This window comes from Panthera tigris, chromosome D3 (assembly GCF_018350195.1).
Source record: "Panthera tigris isolate Pti1 chromosome D3, P.tigris_Pti1_mat1.1, whole genome shotgun sequence".
In the NCBI taxonomy this organism is placed as follows: domain Eukaryota; kingdom Metazoa; phylum Chordata; class Mammalia; order Carnivora; family Felidae; genus Panthera; species Panthera tigris.
In genome coordinates this window covers 24,274,908-24,297,833 of record NC_056671.1, presented here as the reverse complement: position 1 = coordinate 24,297,833, position 22,926 = coordinate 24,274,908, and the positions used below count along the sequence as shown (strand labels likewise).

At 44.1% G+C, this 22,926-nt stretch overlaps 2 protein-coding genes across 9 annotated transcripts in view; both read right to left on the bottom strand.

The window, feature by feature from the left end:
• Positions 1–10,912, bottom strand: part of TTC28 (tetratricopeptide repeat domain 28) — a 626,414-nt gene extending 615,502 nt beyond the window's left edge. For both annotated transcript variants that reach the window (XM_042962136.1, XM_042962137.1), the window contains exon 1: positions 10,796–10,912. In XM_042962136.1, coding sequence (XP_042818070.1) covers positions 10,796–10,897 — 102 coding nt within the window. In that variant the 5' untranslated portion in view covers positions 10,898–10,912. The remainder of the gene's footprint in view (positions 1–10,795) is intronic.
• A 5,690-nt stretch (positions 10,913–16,602) lies between these two features.
• The window catches only part of CHEK2 (checkpoint kinase 2), a 46,869-nt gene continuing 40,545 nt past the window's right edge, over positions 16,603–22,926 (bottom strand). For all 7 annotated transcript variants that reach the window (XM_042962385.1, XM_042962386.1, XM_042962387.1 and 4 more), the window contains 3 exons: positions 22,272–22,357; positions 17,738–17,818; positions 16,603–16,912 (listed from right to left, as the gene is read on the bottom strand). In XM_042962385.1, the coding sequence (XP_042818319.1) occupies positions 16,823–16,912; positions 17,738–17,818; positions 22,272–22,357 (257 nt within the window). In that variant the 3' untranslated portion in view covers positions 16,603–16,822. The remainder of the gene's footprint in view (positions 16,913–17,737; positions 17,819–22,271; positions 22,358–22,926) is intronic.

The window sequence follows — 22,926 nt, the reverse complement described above, 5'->3', positions numbered from 1 at the left end:
GAGGCTCTAACAGCAGCATGTAGGCCTCCTATGGAAGGCCTCTTTTCACTTTCTAGATGCTGTCCTTTGACACACACAAGTTGTCAATTTTTAATTAAGTCCAATTTTTCTACTTTTTCTTTTGTTACTTGTCTTTTTGGTATTTAAGAAATCACTGCCTACGGGGCACCTGGCTGGCTCAGTCAACAGAACATGCAACTATTGTTTATTCTGGGTTGTGAGTTCAAGCCCCATGTTGTGCATAGAAATTACTCAAGAAAAATAAAGTAAAAATCACTGCCTAACCCAAGGTCACAAAAATTTACTCCTGTGTTTTCTTTTTTTAATTTTTTTAATGTTTATTTATTTTCGAGAGAGAGAACACGAGCACAAGTGGGGGAGGGGCAGAGAAAGCCGGGGAGAGAGGATCCAAAGCAGGCTCTGTGCTGACAGCAGAGAGCCCATTGCAGGGCTCAAACTCAGGAACTGTGAGATCATGACCCCAGCAGAAGCCAAATGCTTAAACAACTGAGCCACCCAGGAGTCCCTACTGCTTTGTTTCTAGTAAGAGTTTCATTATTTTTGCCCTTATGTGTGGGTCTTTGATGCATTTTGAGTTTATTTTTGTGTATAGTGTGAGGCAAGGATTCAAATTCATGCATGTGGACATCTAGTTGTCCAACACCATTTGTTGAAAAGACCCTTCTTTCCCCCACTGAATGGTCTTTACACCATTGTTGAGAATCAACTAACCATAAATGTGGGAAATTTACACAATTTACACAATGGACTCTCAATTACATTGATCTATGTTATTCTAATGCCAGTACCACATTGACTTAATTACTATAGTTTTATAGATTTTAAAACAGGGAAGTGTGAGTTCTCTAAGTTTGTTCTTTTTCAAGATTGTCTTGGCTATTCTGGGTAGCCCACACTTCCATCTGGATTTTAGGATAAGCTTATAGATTTCTGCAAAAAAAAAGGCAGATGGGATTTTGATAGGGAATGCACTGACTCTGTACATCACTTGGGGAAACACTGCCATGTTAAGTTAACAATGTTAAGTCTCTGGTCCATGAACATGGAATGTCAAGATTAGACATATTCTTATTTTATCTTTTTTTTAACGTTTATTTACTTTTGAGAGAGAAAGAGAGAGTGCAAGCCAGGGAGGGGCAGAGAGAAAGACACCCCAAGGAATGTAGTTTTAAAATAAGAATACATCTGGAGCATATGATTCCTACGATGGCTAACATTAGAGGACAATAATCTGAGTAATTTTCACCATCAAAGTGCTATTCTTCATGCAATTCTACAAATGCAATGAATATTGACAAACTTTTCCTACCCTTTGCTGAACTAAGTTATAGTAAGTTAAAACATTAATTACCATGGCAATTCTTAAACTTCCACGATAGTAAACTTACCCAATGATAGCACAGAAATGCCAAATGTATAATCATGGAAGGAGAAGCCACATACAATTATATGCCTTCCCTTACTTAACACTCACTATTAAAAAACGCTAACCTATTTTTTACCCTTGCAAAATTACAACACAAAGCCAGGTTTGCTGTTACTTAGACCACCTATTTTTTTTTTTTAATGTTTATTATTTTTTGAGAGAGAGAGAGTGTGTGTAAGCAGGGGAGGTACAAAGAGGAAGATACAGAATCCAAAGCAGGCTACAGGCTCTGAGCTGTCAGCACAGAGCCCAATGTGGAGCTCAAACACACAAGCTGTGAGATCATGACCTGAGCTGAAGTCGGACGCTTAATCCACTGAGCCACACAGGCGCCCCAAACACCTGCTATTTCTTAGCAATTCTGCGCTTTATCCACAAAATAGTACCACATCCTCATTATAAATTATCATTTGTCAACCAGAATCTCAACAAATCGTATTTCAGATTGCTGGAAGTTATCTTTTCTCTATTCATCATTTAAAATAATGCATGTTAGGGGCACCTGGCTAGCTCAGTAGAGCATGTGACTCTTGATATCAGCGTCATGAGTTTAAGCCCCACATTGGGCATAGAGCTTACTTAATTAAAAAAGAAAATACCCGGGCTCCTTGGTGGCTCAGTCAGTTAAGCGTCTGACTTTGGCTCAGGTCATGATCTCATGGTCCGTGGGTTCAAGCCCCGCTCCAGGCTCTGTGCTGACAGCTCAGAGCCTGGAGCCTGCTTTGGATTCTGCGTCTCCCTCTCTCTCTGTCCCTCCCCCACACGTGGTCTGTCTCTCAAAAATAAGTAAATCCTAAAAAATAAAAAATAAAAAATAAATACCCACTAAAATAATGCACGTTCTTCAGACTGGAATATCCTCCCTTAGAGGTAATATAGCCTCAAGATGAAAAATAAGGCAATTAGAGACACACTGTCACATCTATTTCCCTCCCCCATTTTCTGTCCTACTCTCTAGTTACTGTTACTGCCTTATCAACCTCCTAATACCACTTCTGACCTCTAGTAAAAGGGACTAGTTAAAAAATAAAAAGACACTACAGCAAAACTTGGTTTGCGAGCATAATCCGTTCCAGAAACATGCTTGTAATCCAAAGTACTTGTATATCAAAGCGAATCTCCCCATAAGAAATAATGGAAACTCAGATGATTTGTTCCACAACCCAAAAATATTCATATAAAAATGATTACACTACTGTAATATAATATAAAATATAAAGAAAATATGAACAAAAATAAATTAACCTGCACTTACCTTTGAAAACCTTTGTGGCTGGTGTGAGGGAGACAAGAGAGAGGAGGGTTATTATTGTGCAGGAAAACTTTCACTATCACTAACTGATGCTGACTACAGTACAGTATTAATAAACTCTTGTCATCTACTGCATTTAATGTACCCGGCAATAAGGCAGCAGAGGAAAGGGTCTGTACCTGCAGGCAGCCTGACCCAGAATGAAGCAAAGCATTCCTAAGCTTGCTCTTGTAGGAAAAGCAAAGGACTGTCCCTAGGTGCTTCGAAGGGACAAAAAACACACTAGTGCCAGTTGTGGGCCCCTTCCGACGTTCTGAAAAATTACTGATTTCTGCTAAACACCATGGCCTGAGACCGAGCATCTGAGCATGGAAGATGATCATCCACAGTCCCGCAGGGAGAGACAGAAAGAGAGAAGAACCACTGGGCTCAGTTGTGATCATATGACGTTCGGCATCACGTACTACTCATATTGCAAGACATCCCTTCTTTATGAAGTTAAAACTGATTAGAAATGTTTGCTCATCTTGCGGAACACTCGCAGAACAAATTACTCACAATCCAAGGTTTTACCATATCACCACTGCTTTCCCATTCTCAACAGCAAGAAAATACTAATGATAAAACGAGCCTTATGTTACAACGGTAAATTGTATGATCTAGTCAAAAAATTTAACTTGTATCCATGAAGTCTTTTTATACAGTGCCTAGTTCATAGTAAACAGAGGAACAAGATAAATGACACCACATGTAAACCACCAGAAAAAGCCAGAAAATAGGACATTCTTTAGGACAACTGTTTTGGTCTGTTTGATGAGTCAGTGTTATGAAAAACGGGACCATGTGAGATTAAGAGAGACTTAAGTGACAATAACTAAGATATGAGTAGATACTGATTCTGGATTAGATCCTAGATTAGATACTGATTTTGACACAAAATCTTTCAAGAATATTTTGGGACAGATTGGGAAAACAATAATTGAATAATGTGAAAGCACTTAGTAAGAGGAACTACTTAAATGGAAAGTGGGGGGTGGATCAACTGAAGAAAAAACATTTCAAAACAGTACCTACATATATTTATCACACAAACCAGCAATCCCATTCTTAAATACTTACTCTTTTATATATATGTATATATATATATATATATACACATATATATAAAACACACAAAGACTTGTATGTGAATGTTCATAGCTCTCTTCACAATCACCAAAAACTGGAAAAACATGTCCATTAACTGGTGAATGGATAACAAATTGCAGGACACATAAAATGGAGTAGTACTCGGTAATAACAAGGAACAGTCTATTACTTCTACTGACTGTGGTGGTGACTTCAAAACTATATATATTTGTCAGAATTCACACAACTACAACAGAAAAGTATGGGCAAGGTCTAAGGCCAAATGTTGATATATATATATGTGGTCACAATTTCTATATTGCCTTGGACCTCTGAGGACTAGATCTTAGCAAAATGAAAGGGTTTGCTGACTTTGGTGGTATTAAAGTTCAACATATCTGGGATATACAAACTCAAGTCATTTGCAAATTGATCATGAATGTCCCTCAATGTCCACTGAGTGTAGGTGTAACTCCTATATTATTCTCATTGTTACTATTTTGAATTAAAAATGAAGAATGATTCTTGGGGGGGAAAAAAAGAACTCACATAAGTATACACTTAAAATTAGTAAATTTTATTGTATGCAAATTATACCTACATAAAGCCAATTTTTAAAGTTTATTTAAAATTTTTAATCTAACTTAAATTTAATTAATAATTTTAAGTTTACTTATTTATTTTGAGAGAGTGTGTATGTGAGTAGGGGAAGGGCAGAGAAAGAGGGAGACAATCCCAGCAGGCTCCATGCTGTCAACGTGGAGCCCGTGGCAGGACTCAATCCCATGAACCATGAGATCATGAACTAAGCATGAAATCAAGAGTCGGATGCTTAACTGACTGAGCCACCCAGAGGCCCCATAAAGCTGATTTTTAAAGATTATTTTGTGTATTTTTATCTTGTCTTAGTTGAAATACCTATAAACATTTGTGTATATGTATGCAAATATTGTTGGATAAAAAGATGCACAAAAAAGTTGAGAAAGATATGTATTTAAAAAATTTTTTTAACATTTACTCATTTTTGAGAGACAGAGTGCAAGCAGAGGTGGGGCAGAGAGAGAGGGAGACACAGAATCCGAAGCAGGCTCCAGGCTCTGAGCTGTCAGCACGGAGCCCAATGTGGGGCTCAAACTCACAAACTCAGATCATGACCTGAGCCAAAGTCTAAGGCTTAACTGACAGAGCTACCCAGGCGCCCCAAGAAAGATACCTATTTAGGTATTAATAGTAGTAATCCCCATATTGGTAGTACTATAACTTTATTTTTTTTTCTTTGTCTTGTCTTTTAAATTATTTTAAATTGTTTTTTAAATTTTATGCAATGTATATGTACAACTGTCATAATAATAAAAGGGTTTTTTTAAATAAAGATCAATTTTGATTTAAAATTTTTAATTTTTTTTTTTTAACGTTTATCTATTTTTGAGACAGAGAGAGAGCATGAACGGGGGAGGGTAAGAGAGAGGGAGACACAGAATCTGAAACAGGCTCCAGGCTCTGAGCTGTCAGCACAGAGCCCAACGCGGGGCTCGAACTCACGGACCACAAGATCATGACCTGAGCCGAAGTCGGCTGCTTAACCGACTGAGCCACCCAAGCACCCCTAAAATTTTCTTATAGACATGTCTATGAGTTATCAACCTGTGGGTTTGTGGGTTATAAATTTAATTACAGTTGTGAATTTGGAGGTAAGTTTTTATTGTCAAAATAATATTTACAAGGTAAATAATTATTTTCTTTGGATCATAGTGAATACACATTCAATGAATATGATATGTTCCAGCATCATATTTGGATTACACTGTGTCTCTGTTTTCTTCCCAAGTAGCAACCTACTCTGGCTACTGAAAAAAACACAAAAATAAGAGTAATATTAAATTTAAGCACCAGGTTTGGCTCTAACAGAGTTTTGTTTTGTTTTCAAGTATTTATTTATTTTTGACACACACACACACACACACACACACACACACACACGGCCCCAGTGGGGGAGGGGCAGAGACGAGAGAGAGAGAGAGAGAGAGAGAGAGAGAGAGAGAGAGAGAGAGAATATCCCAAGCAGGTTCCATGCCGTCAGTGAGCCAGAGCCAGATGTGGGCTCAAACTCATGAAACTGTGAGATCACAACCTGAGCCAAGATCACAAGTCAGGACTCAACCTACTGAACCACCTAGGTGCCACAGCTCTAACAGGGTTTTTTTTAAAAACAGCAATCACTCAAAATAAACAAGAATTGTAACCATCAAATTCAATGAAAAATATATTACTTCTGCTTTTAGGAGAAATAGGTAATAAAAGAACAGCACATTAATAAGAACTATAGTGTAAAAAGAAATATTTTTGAGTTACACTTTTATTATTTTTAATAACACTTACCAAAATAATGCATTATCAAATACCCTATATAGTAGCCTAGATTTAGGTAATTGCTTTTACAATACAATTGTGAGGTGTTAGAGACTATCTTTCACTACTCCTCAAGTACTCACAGGGATGTCTTAGATCACAGAAAAGTAATGGGGACAGGAAGAGGTTTGAGGTTTTTGCCTGTGGCTTTTCTTTGTGGCTTTGGGGTCTATAGGGGATTTTTTTTTTTTTTTTTTTTTTTTTTTTTTTTGATCTACGGTTTTGGGTTTGTTTGGGGAGCTTTTTTGGTTTTGTTTGTTTGGGTTTGGTGTTTTGCTTGCTTTTTGTTTTTTGGCTTAATTTTAAATTGAGTTATTTTAACAGAATAAGATAACAAACATCAAATTCCCACCACATGTGAGACATTGTTCTTAATACCTATCAACATTTTCTCTTATTTAACACTTCTTTGGGATGGATATTACTGTTCCATTATACAAATGAGAACACTGAAATGTATAACAGGTAAGAATTGTCAAAACACATACAACTGGTAAGTAGCAGAGCCAAAATCTAGAAAATGTGAGCGGTCTACTACTAAATGATGAGATTAAAAGATTTATCCAAAATTCAACTATATTTCTTCTACATACCAGCAATGAACTAGTGATAAACAATAACAATATGAAATTTTAAAAACAGTTCCATGTATAGTAGCATCAAATAAAATACTAAGGAATAAATTTTTGAAAAAAGGTCAAGTCTTGGACCTGAAAGCTACAAAACACCAATGAAAGGACAGATTAAACACAATCTCTATAAAAATCCAAGCTAATTTTTTGGCAAAAATTAAAAAACTGATCCTAAAATCCATTAAGTAAGGGACCCAGAAAAACCAAAACAGTCTTGAAAAAGAACAAAGTTACAGGATTTACATTTAATTTCAAAACCTATTACAGAGCTACTATAATCAAATAGTATAGTACTGGTAGAGGGTAGACAATAGAATAGAATTCAGAGTCCAAAAATAAAACCTAGCAGGGACACCTGGGTGGCTCAAGTCGGGTAAGCATCAACTCTGGATTTCAGCTCAGGTCACGATCTCATGGTTTGCGAGATGGAGTCCCGCAGCATGCTCCTTGCTGACAACAAGGAGTCTATTTGGGATATTCATTCATTCTCTCTCTCTCTCTCTCTCCCCCTCCCCCACTCTCTCGTGCTCTCCCTCTCTCTCAAATAAATTAATAAACTTAAAACAAATAAATAATAAAAATAAAACCTAACACATAATCAGCTGGGTTTCAATAGGGTACAAAGACCATTCAATGGGCTTAAAAGCAATCCTTTCAATATATAGTCCTGGGACAACTGGATCACTATATGCAAAAGAACGAATGTGGACCATTACCTTACACCACACACAAAAATTAACTCAAAATAGATCAACAACCTCAATATAAGGGTTCAAAAAAACATAAACTCTTAGAAGAAAGCACAGGGGTAAATCTTCATGACCTTGGATTTGGCAATGGATCCTTAGATATGACACCAGAAGTATGAGCAGCAAAAGAAAAAATAAATAAATTGGACTTCATCACTTAAAAACTTTGTTTTTCAACAAAAGACAGTATCAAAAAAGTGAAAAGACAACCTACAGAATGGGAAAAAGTATTTGTAAATCATATATCTGATTATGGTTTAGTATCCAGAATATTTAAATAACTCCTACAACTCAATACAAATAACTCAATTAAAAAATGGACCAAGGATCTGAATAGTCATTTCTCCAAAGAAGATATACAAATGGCCAGTAAGCACACACACAAACTCCCCAATATCAGTAGTCAGCAAGGAAACGTAAATCAAAATGGCAAAGAGTTATGATTTTATAAAATTTTTTTTTTTAACGTTTATCTATTTTTTGAGACAGAGAGAGACAGAGCATGAACAGGGGAGGGGCAGAGAGAGAGGGAGACACAGAATCTGAAACAGGCTTCAGGCTCTGAGCTGTCAGCACAGAGCCCGACACGGGGCTCGAACTCACGGACCGTGAGATCATGACCTGAGCCGAAGTCGGACGCTTAACTGACCAAGCCACCCAGGCGCCCCAAGGAGTTACGATTTTAGATCTACTAGGATGGCTAAAGAGAAACAAATACAGAGAGAGACAGTAACAAGTATTGGCAAGGATGTAGAGAAATGAACCCTCATACTCTGCTGGTGGGAATGTAAAACAATGTAGTAGTGCCATAGGAACAGTCTGCCAGCTCCTCAAAAGGTTAAAATAGAGTTACCATATGATCCAGCGATTAGAATATGCCCAAGAGAAAATAAAACATATGTCCACACTAAAACTTATACATAAATGTTCACAGCAGCAATATTCATAATAACCAAAAAAAAAAAAAAAGGAAAATACCCACACGTCTATTGATGGATAAATGGATAAACAAAATGTGGTATATCCACCAATGGAATATTATCCAGTAATAAAAAGGAATGAAATATTTATACATGCTACAACATGGATGAACCTCAAAAGGACCATGCGGAGTGAAAGAAGCCAGACTACTATAAGATCACATCATGTGAAATGTCCAGAATAGCTCAATGCCAGCAGCTGGTCAAAGGGGAATAAAGAATGGTAACGTGCACGAAATTTCTTTGAAGTACGATGAAAATGCTCTAAAAGCAGATAATGGTGATGTTGGGCATAGAGTGAATCTACACTGAAAAGGTTAATTTTAGGGTAGGTGAATTATACCTCAACAAAGTTGAGTTTGTTTTTTCTTTTTAACACACTTAAAAAATTGCAATGATGGGGATGTGATGTACAGCGTGGTGACTATGGCTAATAATACTGAATTATATATTTGAAAGGTGCTAAGACAGTAGATCTTGAAAGTTCTCATCACAAGAAAAAAATTGTAACTATGTATGGTGATGAATGTTAACTAGACTTATTGTGATCATTTTGCAATATATACAAAAATTAAATCATTATGTTATACATCTGAAACTAATGTTATATGTCAATTGTATCTCAATTAAAAAAATTTTTCTGACTCCACATAAACTGCAAAAATGACTCAAAGAATAAAGAACCTAATTTTTCTTCCTCAGATGCAATCTCAACTCCTAAAGTCCTGTCTTCCTATATATTCATATTTTTCCAGTCAAAAAAAGAGAGTGAAATGAAATCAACTACTGAAATTCCAAAAAAAAAAAAAAAAAAAAAAACTAGCCCTGAAATATCAAATCACTTTCAAGCAATTCTACTTTAGCATTAACTCTGAACTAAACATTAATCTCACTTTCAAAATGTTGCATAAAAACCACAAATGCTCAGAAGGTCTAAGCAAATAGCCAACTTTTCTGAATAAACAGTAATTCAGATTTGCTTTGATAAAATGTAAATATTTACCTGCCTCAAAGGAACAAAATCCTTTAAGCCTAGTGTTCCCAAATGATGAAGAGAAAGAAGCACGCATTTTTTTTATTCAGGCGTTGTTTTAGAATTAATTTTAACACAGCTAGGGTATACAAAGTTGATAGTTTACACTAAGCAATGTATACTCTGATTTTGCCTACAACATAAACAGTCACAGAAGTTGGGACCTGAGAAAAATCACATTTTACAGTAAATCTGACAGAGATATTAATCTCAAAAGCTCCTGAAAATGTCTCAAGAACTCCTATTTTGGAAACTCTCTGAGTTATTCAGTCTTCCTACAAATAATGAATGACCATCTGCCGTGTGCCAAGCACTGCGCCGGTACCAGGATGCCATGGTGAGCTCCAAACAGAACAGGTCCCTGGCTGCTGGAAGCTTACTCTGAAACAGTGCCTGTCGAACCTGCCTGATCCTAACAACTTGGGAGTGTGTTAAAAATTCAAACTCTGCTCCTCTGCCTTGGAGAGTCTGAGTCCACGGCCCTGGGAAGAGTTGTGACGCCAGTATTCTTACCAAGCTACGGATTGTTTCCTCCGCCTGGGCGGTTTGGGAAGCCAAATCCTCAGGGCCATCCCGTCCCGCCCTCTGAGAGCCACACCTCCAAAGCCCATTTTGCTCAGCATCCTTCACCCCGACCGATACCCCCAAAGGCACCATGAAGCCAGGAAGGATGTCAAGCATTCCAAAATCACGCTGCGCCGAGCCACCGACAGACTTGGTTGCTTCCAGGGACGGACCGCTTACTCCCTGTGATTCCACCTGGGGCTGTCGGCACCTGAGTCTCCCAGGGCTGCACCGACACCTGTCTCCGAGCGGCTGCCATCTCCCTCTCCCGTGGGCCCTGGGCGGGGGGCAGCCGCCGCCCTGCGGGAGCGAAGGCAACAGGGGAGACGCGGTACGCAGTAGGCGCCTACTGTATACACCCCCCCCACCCCCCCCACCCCCCCACCGCGCGCGCGCGCACATACACACTCTTTCGAAGCCGAGCTGGGCAGGCGGCGGACCGAATCCCGCCGCAGAACGGCGCGAGGCGGGACAACTCGAAGCCGCACGGCGGGACGGGTTCCGCCTCGCGGGCGCTCGTCAGTCGCCGAGGCCCGGCCCGGCTCGCACCGACGGAGTTTCACAAAGAAAGTCTCCCGGCCCGCGCCCCTCACGCACTCACCGGCGCCGGCGCCGGCGGCGACTCCGGCTCCCGCCGCCTACGGCTCCGTGCCGGGGTCGGCCCCGGTGTTGGCTCGGGAGCCGGCGGCGGCGACTGCTCCATCCCCGCGGGGCCCGGGCCGCGTCCGCCTCGAGCTAACGGTCCCGCCAGCTAGGCGCGCGCGCCGGCCCCGCGCGCCATGTTCCCGCCGTACCGCGCGCCGCCGCGGCAACCCACACCACCCCCCCCCACAACCGCGCACGCGCGCACGCGCCGCACCAGCTCCCCGCGCGCCTCCGAGGGTCCCCCCAACCGCGCAAGCGCGCACTCGCCGCGCCCCTTCCCCGCGCGCCCCGCCTTGCGCCCTCCGGAGCCGGCCGCTGTTCCCGGCGTCGAGCCCACCCCCGCCGCACCCGTCCGGCCGGGCTGGAGCGCTCGCCGTTCCGTACTGAGCGCCGCCGCCTGCCGCACTGCGGACGACCCCCGGCCCGGCCCCCAGCCCCTGCACTGCCCTTTCTGCCTCTCCCGTCACGCCGGGCTGGCGGCGAGGGTCTGGGCCAGGAGGGAATTAGCCCTAATATATGCCGGGGGAGGAGGTGGGTGGAGAACGCCGCTAAGGTGATGAGATCCCCGTCATGGAAGTGTGCAAGCACGTTCGCGAGAGTTAGGTGGTACAGTGAATGCCCGTGTCCCCGGGACAGCCAGACTCAAGGCAAAAGCTGGAGCTCGAGTCCCACGTCTCCACCATCCTTTGCGTGATTCGGGTAATGTCTCTGGGGGCCTGTTTCTCCTTAATCAGGAAGGCCAACGACGAAGGCATGTTTGGGACAATCCAGGTGGTGCCGGCACCGAGCCTAGTACTTACCAATTGGTAGTCGGGTGACAAGACCTAAGTACTTTTGTGTACTGGTTAAAGCCAGGGGCTCTGGAGAAGGGAAGTCTCAGTTCAAGTCTGGCCTCCACCTCTCGCGAAAAGAAACCTTTACCAGGTGACTTGATTGAGCCACAGGGCCTTGGTTTCTAAATCAGCAAATGGGGAGAAGGGCAGTAATGCCTCACAGGGTCGACGTGACCTTTCAGATGATGCCAAGCTTTCCAGGCTTCTCTGGTACAATTCTGGCCCTATCCTTCCAAGACTCCTAAAAGTTTAACGAAAGGGGCTCTGCTCCCAAACTCTGTGGTATAATTAGCTGGGAGGGGTTCACTCAACCTTGGGGCTGGAGGGACTGTTACTTCCCACATCTTCGCTTTCCAGCCTCTGCCCCAAACCTCTCTGAAAGCCCTGAAGTTGGCAGAAAAACAACAGCAGTGAATGTCTTCCCTACTAGAAAAAGTCTCCAAGGGTTTCTTGGGAGTTTGTAAATGGTTGAATTTATTAGTCTGACCTTTTACAGATACAAGTGACAACAATAATTCAACCTGGACTAGAACAAAAAGGGAAACCTATTTAAAAGCCCTGGGGTCGTACCACACTTCAGGCATAGCTGGATCCAGGTGCTCAAGCAGTGACCTAAATCTTGAATCTCTTTCAGCTCTGCTTCCCTCCTTGATTTCTTTCTCTTACAGCTGTAAGCTCCAGTGTCCGGGGCAGCACCAAGGTCACACATGACCAGGAAAGCAGGAGCTGTTTGCCAACAATCCCAGCCAGTCTCAGGGCTGACTTCCGTTGTACTCATTTGGATTACAAGTCCTTACCTGAGCCAATCACAGCAAGATTGGCCAAACCTGGCTAGATTGAGCCCCTCTAGGAAGAGGATGGGGTCAGCCCTTCCAGAAGGACATGGGGTGAGGACGAGTGGGAGGAGGGATGCCTCTCCCAGAAAAATAGCAAGCCAGTTACCACAAGAGACATGAGGTGAGGACAGGCACAAAAAAGAGCGGTCTACTGCACCATTATCCAGGCATGCGTCAGGGCCACCGTGGGGCAACATTACAAGGGAGTGGCAGTTACTTCAGGCACTGGGAAATGCCCCTGCACCTCTGCTCCCACCATCCACCCAGTCCTGACATTTCCCAAATGTTTGGTCAAAGGCATCTCAATTATCTGCCCATCTTGTGTGCCCTCCCCCTCCCCCACCCCCCACAAGCCCAACAGATTATGTTACTTCCCTGCTCAAGGACTTTCTGTGGCTCCCTCACGGCCACTTATGCGGCCCTCCCATCTTTAATGATGGAGGCCAACACGGATAGATTGCTAATCACATGCCAGGCACTTCAAATGGACCACCCCCCACCCCCGAATCCTCACAAACACCATTTGAGGTTGGTAGTTTTCTTGCACTCACCGTACAGATAAGGAAAGAAAAGCTCATCAACTCCAAAGCCAAAGTCAGGAAGCGCAGAGAGCTCAGATTCGCACAATACTGCTACCATTTATGTTGCCACCCCAGCTCCACTTGCTCCTTTCAAAGCCCTGGGCCCATCTCCAGGTGGGAGGCCAGTGGGAGGAGCTCCACCAGGGAAGGAAACCCTTGGCACCCCATCAGCTTCCATAGTACGGAGAGAGGCAGACCCTTAGCTTTACCATCTCCCCCTTTCTCCCCATACTTCATGGGAAAAGGAAAAAGAATTCCCTCCACAGAAAACTAGAGTGAGGTCAGAAAGAGGAAGTGGATGCCAGGTGGTGGCCCCAAAAAAGCAGCAGAAATCTCCTTATTGATGAATGTTAGCTTCCGGTGGTCTCTATAACAAATTACCACAAACTGGGTAGCTTAAAACAACACAAATTGGGGCACCCGGATGGCTCGGTCAGTTAAGCGTCCAACTTCGGCTCAGGTCATGATCTTGCAGTGGGTGAGTTCGAGCCCCGCGTCGGTCTCTCTGCTGACAGCTCAGAGTCTGGAGCCTGCTGTAGATTCTGTGTCTCCCTCTCTCTCTGCCCCTCCACTCACATGCTGTGTGTGTCTGTCTCTCGCTCCCTCTCTCTCTCAAAAATAAACATTTAAACACACACACATACACAAACTTATTCTCTTATAGTTCTGTAGTTCAGAAGTCTGATACCATTTCCACTGGTGAAAGTCAAAGTGTAAAGGACTGTTTCCTTCAGAAGAGGCTGAGGGGAGGATCCATTTCATCGCCTTTTTCCAGCTTCTAGTGGCTGCCTGTATTCCTTGGCTTGTGGCCCCTTCCTCCTTCTTCTAAGTGGCTCATTCATCTCTTCTGACTCCTGTGTCCCTCGTAAAAGAACATTGTGATGACATTGGACCCCTCCAGAAAAGACAGGATAATCTTCCCATGTCAGGATCCTTAACTCAACTGATATCTGTAAAATCTCTTTTGCCACATAAAGGAACAGATTCGTACATTCTGGGGATTAGGATGAGGTCATCTTTGGGAGACATTATTCTGCCTACTACGGTAGGTATAATCAGAGGGAGCTAATATAAAGTGCTCTGGAAATGGAGAAGGGCTGGCTGACTCTGCACCAAGAGGGAAAAAAATGCCCTAAGAAACCACAGCCTTCACATTAAATATTCAAATGAGCTAAAAACCCATCTAACTTGGCAATCTCAGCCTCATTCCTTTAAATATGCAAACCATTCAAATCCCCATCTACCCCCCCCCCACCCCCCCACCCCCACCCCACACACACACACCAGGCCAGCCAAGCCTCAGAATGCTTGCACACCCTTCTAATGGAAATCACCAACCACTACCCAACTGCCCAGGGCAACAGCTATGTGCCCCTGATGCCCTGGCTGGTTTATCAGTGGCATCTGAACCAAGGCATTCAACTCTTGCCATGGCCAGTGAGCTACAATGTAGCTACTAGCCAAAGTTATAAGACAAGCAACTCCTGGCATGGCAGGTGAGCTACAATGTGGCCAACCAGCCAAAGTTAAAACAGAAGCAAAAATCAGTGAGTCAGAAAGAGACAAGAGGAGCCAGGCATTACAACTGCCTGGGCTCCCGATGGATCCCAGGCCCAGCCACCTATACTTTGAAATAAATCTCCTTTTTCATGAAGTGACTTGAATGGATTTCTGTTCCTTGCCACCAAGGTGTCCCAACTTCCACAGATCATGGGGCTGTACCCATTCATAATTATTGGATACACTGGCATTCAGGATTTAGAGATCAGTCTCTTGTGAGTTTTGTCAGTGTGAGTCAATATCCCTGAGTCTGACTATATATGGGCCTGAGGAGATGAGGAATATTAGTTTTAGAATCAGAAAGATCTGGGTTGAGTCCCACCTCTGCCATTTGCTGTATGACAGTGGACAATTCACTTTCCTCCTTCAGCCTGGGTTCTTCACCTACAACATGAGGGCAGTCAGAGGACTTAGCCCAAAGAAATCGCTGTGAGAACTGGAATAGACCAACCAAGGGAGGGGCTTTAGACATGCTCACATGCCTTATTTACATTTCCAACATCCAAACAGCTCAGAGACACCTGGGTGGCTCAGTCAGTTAAGCGTCTGACTGTTGGTTTCCGCTCACGTCACGATCTCGCTATTTCATGGGTTTAAGCCCTGCATCAGGCTCCATGCTGACAGTGTGGAGCCTGCCTGGGATTCTCTGTCTCCCTCTCTCTCTGCCCCTCCTCAGCTGGCACAAGCTCTCTTTCAAAATAAAAACAAAAAACAAAAACAAAAACAAAAAAACCCAAACAGCTCTAAAACCTGAGAGTTATCCATAACTCATTTCACTGGAAAAACTGACCTGAACTGACATGAGGCTACTTACAGTCTTCTCTAACCCTTTTATTTTGCATATTTGCTGTAAAATATTTATTTATTTATTTTTTATTTTTTTTTTTTAACGTTTATTTATTTTTGAGACAGAGAGAGACAGAGCATGAACGGGGGAGGGTCAGAGAGAGGGAGACACAGAATCTGAAACAGGCTCCAGGCTCTGAGCTGTCAGCACAGAGCCCGACACGGGGCTCGAACTCACGGACCGTGAGATTATGACCTGAGCCGAAGTCGGCCGCTTAACCGACTGAGCCACCCAGGCGCCCCAACTGCAAAACATTTAAATGTTTGGTTACAGGACTCTGCTGAGTGTTACACATAATGGTCAGTGTATTCTTCGTAAGATGAGAAAATTTTCAGATTTTACAACTTTTCTGGTCCCATAGTTTCAGGGACCATGGACCTGTATCTTCACGAAGGTCAAGATGAGAATCTAAAACTGGCCCGCGGTATATGGTATCAAGGTTCCTCCCATCTTATGAGGACTCTGGCAGCCAGCCAGTCTCTACTAACTCTACCCCAGCCTTGCTGTGCCGCTTTCCCTGCAACTTTCTGAGGGGCTTTTCAAATTTGTATGCGGCTCACCCGGGCTGAGACCAGGGATACGTTCTGAGAAACCCAACAGGTTCCAGCCAACATAGAGCACCAGACAAAAAGCACACAATTTCAGGGGCGCCTGAGTGGCTCAGTCGGTTAAACGTCTAACTCTTTTTTTTTTTTTTTAATTTTTTTTTTTTAATGTTTTCATTTATTTTTGAGACAGAGAGAGACAGAGCATGAGCAGGGAAGGGGCAGAGAGAGAGGGAGACACAGAATCTGAAGCAGGCTCCAGGCTCTGAGCTGTCAGCACAGAGCCCGACGCGGGGCTCAAACTCACGGACCGTGAGATCGTGACCTGAGCCGAAGTCAGATGCTCAACCGACTGAGCTACCCAGGCGCCCCGTAAACGTCTAACTCTTGATTTCAGCTCAGCTCACGATCCCAGGTTTGAGAGTTCAGGCCCCGCGTCAGGCTCTGTGCTGACAGCATGCCTGGAGCCTGCCTGGGATTCTCTCTTTTCCTCTCTCTCTGCCCCTCCCCCGCTCATGCACTCGCTCATGCTCTCTCAAAAATAAATAAGCATTTCAGAAAAAAAGCACGCAACTTCAAATACACAAAAAAGGCAATGAAAGTAAAGAGCTCAACATCAAGCAGAAGCACAAAGCCCAGGTTCCGCTAGGTTTAGAATTGTGTATTGATGATCGTGGAAAAGGAACCGTCCCCATAATTACGATACAAACTATAAAACACAGACTTCAAAAAAAGTGGCAGCAGGGTCCAAGAAGGCAGGTTGCTTTCATTCAGCCAGTGTTCACGACACAGCAGCACACACAGCCAGACGCTTTGTGGTGTCAGCGTCCTCTGCTTCCCCTTCAAGAAGTCGCTTTCGACTCGTGGAAGGCTGGAAATAAAAAGGGAAGAATGTTCAAAGAGAACTGTCGGCTTTAAGATTATCAAAGTGTCCCACTAATGCTTCTGGTAAGTTTGGAGCATTTCATGTGCAACTTCTAGTACCAAGAATTAGGAGTCGTCCCCCTGGACACCTGAGTCCCCACCATGCCTCCCTGGACTCAGACATGCTTATCAAACGGACATTTCTCTCTCCCTTGTGGCTTGTGAGCACTTGATATAATACTGACATTAAGCAGCATAACCGCCCTCCCTCCTCTCTGTCATCTTCTCCTAAATTATGAAGTTTAAAGGGACTACAAAACCTCTTGCTGGGAGCCCCAAATCTTGCTCTTTTTTGGGAAGACCATCTTTTTTGTGTGTGTCTTTATTTTCCCATTGGTAAAATACCCAGGGGACATTAGGAAGGGGAATGTTATTCACCAAAAGAAGGCAGGATAGTAATGAATAGATATTGAAGTATACTAACAACTTTGGGGGAAATAAAATTGTAACCAATAAATAATCAACCACTCACCCAGATTTTAAATTTTCAACAAGTTTAAATTTGAACTCCTACTAGAGTCTTCCAATTCTGCCTTGCAGGAGACCTCTTGAATGACAATCCCTAGCTGTGCTTGTTTAATGCGTTAAACACTCTTCATTATTAAATCTTCTAAGGGTGCTAGGGCCAATCAAGTGGAAACAAAATATCTACGACGTTATTCCAAAAAATATTAAGCAATTGCTACTAAGGAGACCTTTCAAGCTCCTCACCCTTGCTCGTTAGTTCTTTAAAACTGAGGCTACTACATTTAATGACCATCATCCGAAATACCTGGGCTGGGACTTGGGGTACAGTCGTCGACTTATTTTCTTCAAAAAGCAAATTCTGAAATTTTCTCTTCATGTCCTCATCCTGTGAAGAAATGAAAAAACCTAAGTGGGCTGTGTCTGAAAGAACGAAAGTTCCTAGGAAGACAGGTCTAGGATGCCCCTGGAAAGAGGAAAGTGGGTAAGGACACCCAGTCAGTCCACCAAAAGGCATGCTCTTGCTAAGGCTCCAGCAGGGAAAGGACCACGCGCTCCTCTCCTCTGCCTTCCCAGAGGAATCTAATCAGCAGTCAATGCTTAGTCAACACTGGCTGAATCAAACCCACAGGCCTCAGAGCTGTCAGGAGTGCAGAGACAACCACAGACATTAGCAGTCAAGAGACTTTCAGGACTAGCATCCCAGATCCTGAGAGATGGCAATCGAGAAGCCAGAGGCTGGGACTAGCTCAGTTCCCTGAGGGCTGACTCCCTGCAGCTCCCCAAATCTTTCCAGGAGGTGCCCACTCCCTGTGCCAACAATAAGGTCATTTACTAGGGCCACCCTAACCAAGCAACACAGCACCCCAGAAAAATTCTCCCAGCAAGGGCTACACAAGTCACCAGAAGGACTTCAAGCCCACAATATCCCAGAGCTAATGAGAAAGGAAGACAGATGAACAGGTCATACATAGCATTACAGGGGTTTTGTGCTGCTAGACAGAGAAGCAGGGAGAGGGGTGCATGTGCACACACAGAAATCCTGCCCACATGTCTGTGAGGGTAATTCCCACCTCCAGGAATGTTCACTTCCGCAAGCCTCAAGGATTTGCATCTGGGAACCCTGAAAGGTAACCAGGCACAGCTCTCGCCACCTTCAGAAAGGTGAACATCCAGGACTAGGATGGGGCCAGCTAGAAGCCCGGCTCAGCCACTAACGAGGAGTGTGCGCACAATATGGACCCACAGCTGCCTGATTCCGAAGTCCCATGATTCCCACTCCCCACACTGAGCCAAGAGCAACACAGGGTGGAGGTAGCGGGGAGCAGAGGACATAGGGGTGAAGGCCTCCAACATTCAGCAGTTCGAGGCATATATAACTGCAGTGCTCGGGGATTAAGACACCTGTTGTGTATCGAGGAGCTGGATCACCCGCTTCGATCACACTGTTTTCTGCATCACTCCATGTAGCGCCCACTGCCCATTTTGAGAGCACCAGGTTCATCCGGATTCTGCTCTACAATCTCCCTTAGAATCTCACCTCCTATGTAATGCCACTCTCAAAATTCCTTCCCTTATTTCCTCCTATACCTGCTCACAGCCTCCACCGGCAATGCCCTCCTTGCCTTCCTGCCTATCCACCTCAACCACCTTCTCATTTACTCAGTGAACAAATACTTTGTGAGCAACCTTAGGAGCCAGGTACCATAAAAGTCACAGGTGCCTCCATGTCAGAGGGACAAAACCAACACTGAAAATGCTGCTCCCCATTGTTATGGACTAAGATATGTCCACCTCCACCCCCTTAGTTCATATGTGAAAGCCCTAACCCCCCAGTGACTATTTGGAGACAGGGCCTTTATTTTTTTTTTTTTAATTTTTTTTTTTTAACGTTTATTTATTTTTGATACAGAGAGAGAGCATGAACGGGGAGGGTCTGAAAGAGAGGGAGACACAGAATCTGAAACAGGCTCCAGGCTCTGAATGGTCAGCACAGAGCCTGATGTGGGGCTTGAACTCACGGACCGCGAGATCATGACCTGAGCCGAAGTTGGATGCTTAACCGACTGAGCCACCCAGGCACCCCGAGACAGGGCCTTTAAAGAGGTAATTAAGTTAAAATAAGGCTGTTAGGGTGGGGCCGCAATCCAATACAAAGGATGTCCTCATTAGAAGAGAAAGAGACACCAGGGATGTGAGCACAGAGAAAAGACCACGTGAGGACAGAGAGAAGACAGCCATCTGCACGGCAAGGAGAGAGGCTTCAGGAGAAACCGAATCCGAATCTGCCAACATCTTGAAACTGGGACTTCTAGCCCCTTGAACGGTGAGGATATGAATTCCTGCCATGTAAGCCACCCAGCCTGTGCTATTTTGTTATAGCAGCCTCAGCAAACTGATACACGCATGTCATCCCCAGGCCACTGAACCTTTAGATGCTCTTCATATTGTGTGAACCTGTGAGCACCTGAAGCCCCTGTCTCATTCTGAGCATCCCCCCATACTCTGCACCTACCCTTGTTACCACGTGTATCCCACTGCTGGCCTGTGACTGTGGTCGGGGTTGGCCCCCACCCAGACCATCAGCCCCGCAAGTCCAGGACTTAACTTACTCTTCTCTGTATCCCCAGTAAGTGTTGACACATGAACTCATTAACTGTCCTCTGAAAGAATGAATGCATGAGGAAATGAAACCACACCCCATGCCCCAAATGGCAACTCTTCAGTACAGCCAAACAGAACTGACCACACGCCTATTTTGGCCTGTGTTTAAACAAGTCATCAGTTAGCAATAACATGGAAAAGGAGCTCATTAAATACGGCAGGTAGCAATGGGTATCTGAAAATAGCCTTCCTTTCAGAGCTTTACAACCTATTCAAAAATATTAAACTGTAATATGCCTCAAAGACAAGTAGGAAGGAATTCTCTATTTCAAGAGGTAAATATGAGGCCAAAAAGTCGACATAAAGGATGTTCCCCAAACTGAACTGTTAATAACAGGAGAGACTGGAACTCACATTCCAAACACTCCATCCAGGGCCAGACCCACAAAACCATTTGGCTTCTTCAAAAATACTGGATTTTCCCAAAATAAAACCTAAACTATCACTAGCAGATGATTTATGTGGGCAGCGTCTGCACTCTGGTCCTCACTCTGTGTCCAGTTCCACCGTTTGCAGCAAAAACACAATGCGGACAAAAGAGTATTCAGGTGAGACCCCCATGGCAGGGCTGAACTTCACCTTTTCCTCAGTTGTTAGTAACAGTTTTCTTTGGAGACAAACATAACAAGAAAAACAGGCTATGCTCCTTCGTAAATTTCGGGCAGCTAGAGACCCTGTTCCCTGACCTAACTGGCAAGCTCTGTTTTTTTCAAGATTAACACAGCTCCTCCACCTCCACATCTGGCCCCAAGAGTTTCCCTATTAGGGCACATAAAAAGAGCCAAGAGGCATGTTTTTCTTTTTCACCAAAATTAAATCCCCACATGCAAAGGCACCCTTTGTTTCCAAATTCCTTGTCTCTAGGGTCCTGCTGTTTCAAATCTGTGTGGTCTATTAAGTGCTAAATCATCTGACAGATTTCTTGGGGGCGGAGGGAGACTGCTGTTTCCAGGGCAATAGCCCAAACAAATGTATCTACTTTTTTTTTTTTTCTTTTAAGGATTTGTTTTTCTCCACCTGAGCTAGCGGGAGCAACACGTTAGGTGTGGAGGGCTGGAACAGAAAAAGAATAGAGGCAGTCTTCCCAGAGTTCCAGAAGCAGAGTTCTGAGAATGGATGGCCCCAAGGAGTTCCTGGACCAGGTGATCCCCACAGTACTTGAGCCTCTAGCTCAAGCTAGCTGGTTAAGTTCCCCATCCCCATAGGAAACAGACCAACTAGAAGTTAACAAGAATGGGTATGTCTGTGCTTGAATGGAACCGTACTTAACAGAAGGTCTGACATCCATCAGAAAACCTGCCCAACCATGCTGGAGCTAATTCTAAAACCAAAGTTTAGTCCAGCAAAGCCACAAAGGACTTCCAAGTCTGGCAGCTAGAATGAGGTCAGGGTATAATCTAACAGCAGCCACAAACCCCTAGAGGGACACATAGGTAATACAGACTTCAAAGGTGCAGGTAACTTTGCAGTAATGGCATGTTTATTCGCCATGAATAAGAAGTGGGACCCTTAGTGGCACCTGGGTGGCTCAGTCTATTGAGCGTCTGACTCTTGATTTCGGCTCAGGTCATGATCTCACAGTCATGAGATCGAGCCCCACATCAGGCTCATGTGCCCGTGAGCCTGCTTAAGATGCTCCTTCTGGTCCTGCCCTCCACCCCCCTCCCCAAAAAAAAAGAAGCGAGACCCTGTATGCCCAATTACTTAGGCTTAAACAAATAGCCAGATTCTCCCCCAGAGAATCTGCCCTCCTCCTCCCGTGACTTAAGGTTGAAGGCAGCTGGAATGCAGCCAACCCCACCTGTTCAGGGTGAGAGGTTTGAGGAAAGAGGATGACACAGCTGGGGGTGGAGGTTTACAGCTGGAACAACCTCTCAAAGTACCACAGCCAAACTGCACACTCAGGGAACCCGAGTGGGCCTAGGACAGGCCATAAAGTGAGCTTGTCTACCCCAGGAGCCACAAGTTAAGTTGGGACGGTTATACCCAAAGATACACTTATACTCACGACCCATATACACACATAAACATACCCGACACACCTAAAGCTCAATCTCAAGCAAGTGCACTAAACAGACTCAACAAAGCAAACGTGTTTGCAACTTCTTCCTCATCCCTCAGGCACAGCTGAGGGCTGCCCATATAGTTCATGCTAGCGAGCACTGCCCCATACCCACCTGAAGCCATGGGTGTCTTAAAGCCTCCTCTGTCGTAAAACGCACCTTTGGATCCACTATTAGCAACTTCTTGACAAGGTCCAGAGCTAAAGCAATAGGATAATTTATCACATCATAGTAAAAATGGTAGATACATTAAATCCGCAAAATTAAAGTATGCCAGAATCACAGGCCAACATCCAGAAAGAGAGGGGGGCTAAGGTCATTGCCAGCCAACAGGTGTGGTGGACAGGGTCCCCTGTCCTCCTCTTTGTATTTAGAGCTCTCTGAGAAAACCAGGAATGACCTCGATGCCCCCCATCTCTCCCTGCTTGCACATCACAACCTCTTTGCCCCCTGTTCCCTCGCTCGTTGCTGGATTCAACTTCAAACTAATTAAATCTGAACTTCTGCCTTGTTCTAAGACGCTCAGGATGCTCGGCCAACTCTCCCGAGACCCATGGAATGACAGAGAGAGTTTCTCGGCCAGCAACAGGCTCCCTGGAACTGGAGGCTTGGCAGAAACAAAGCTTAACAGCAATCACCATGCTGAGACTGCCTTTCTACTGCAACAGTATTATTCCTTTCACATTCTAAGATTTAACAGAATCACCTATGTTACTTCACATTTAGTTTTAGTTTTCTACTTGCCCTTTTGAGAATTACAAAGTTACAC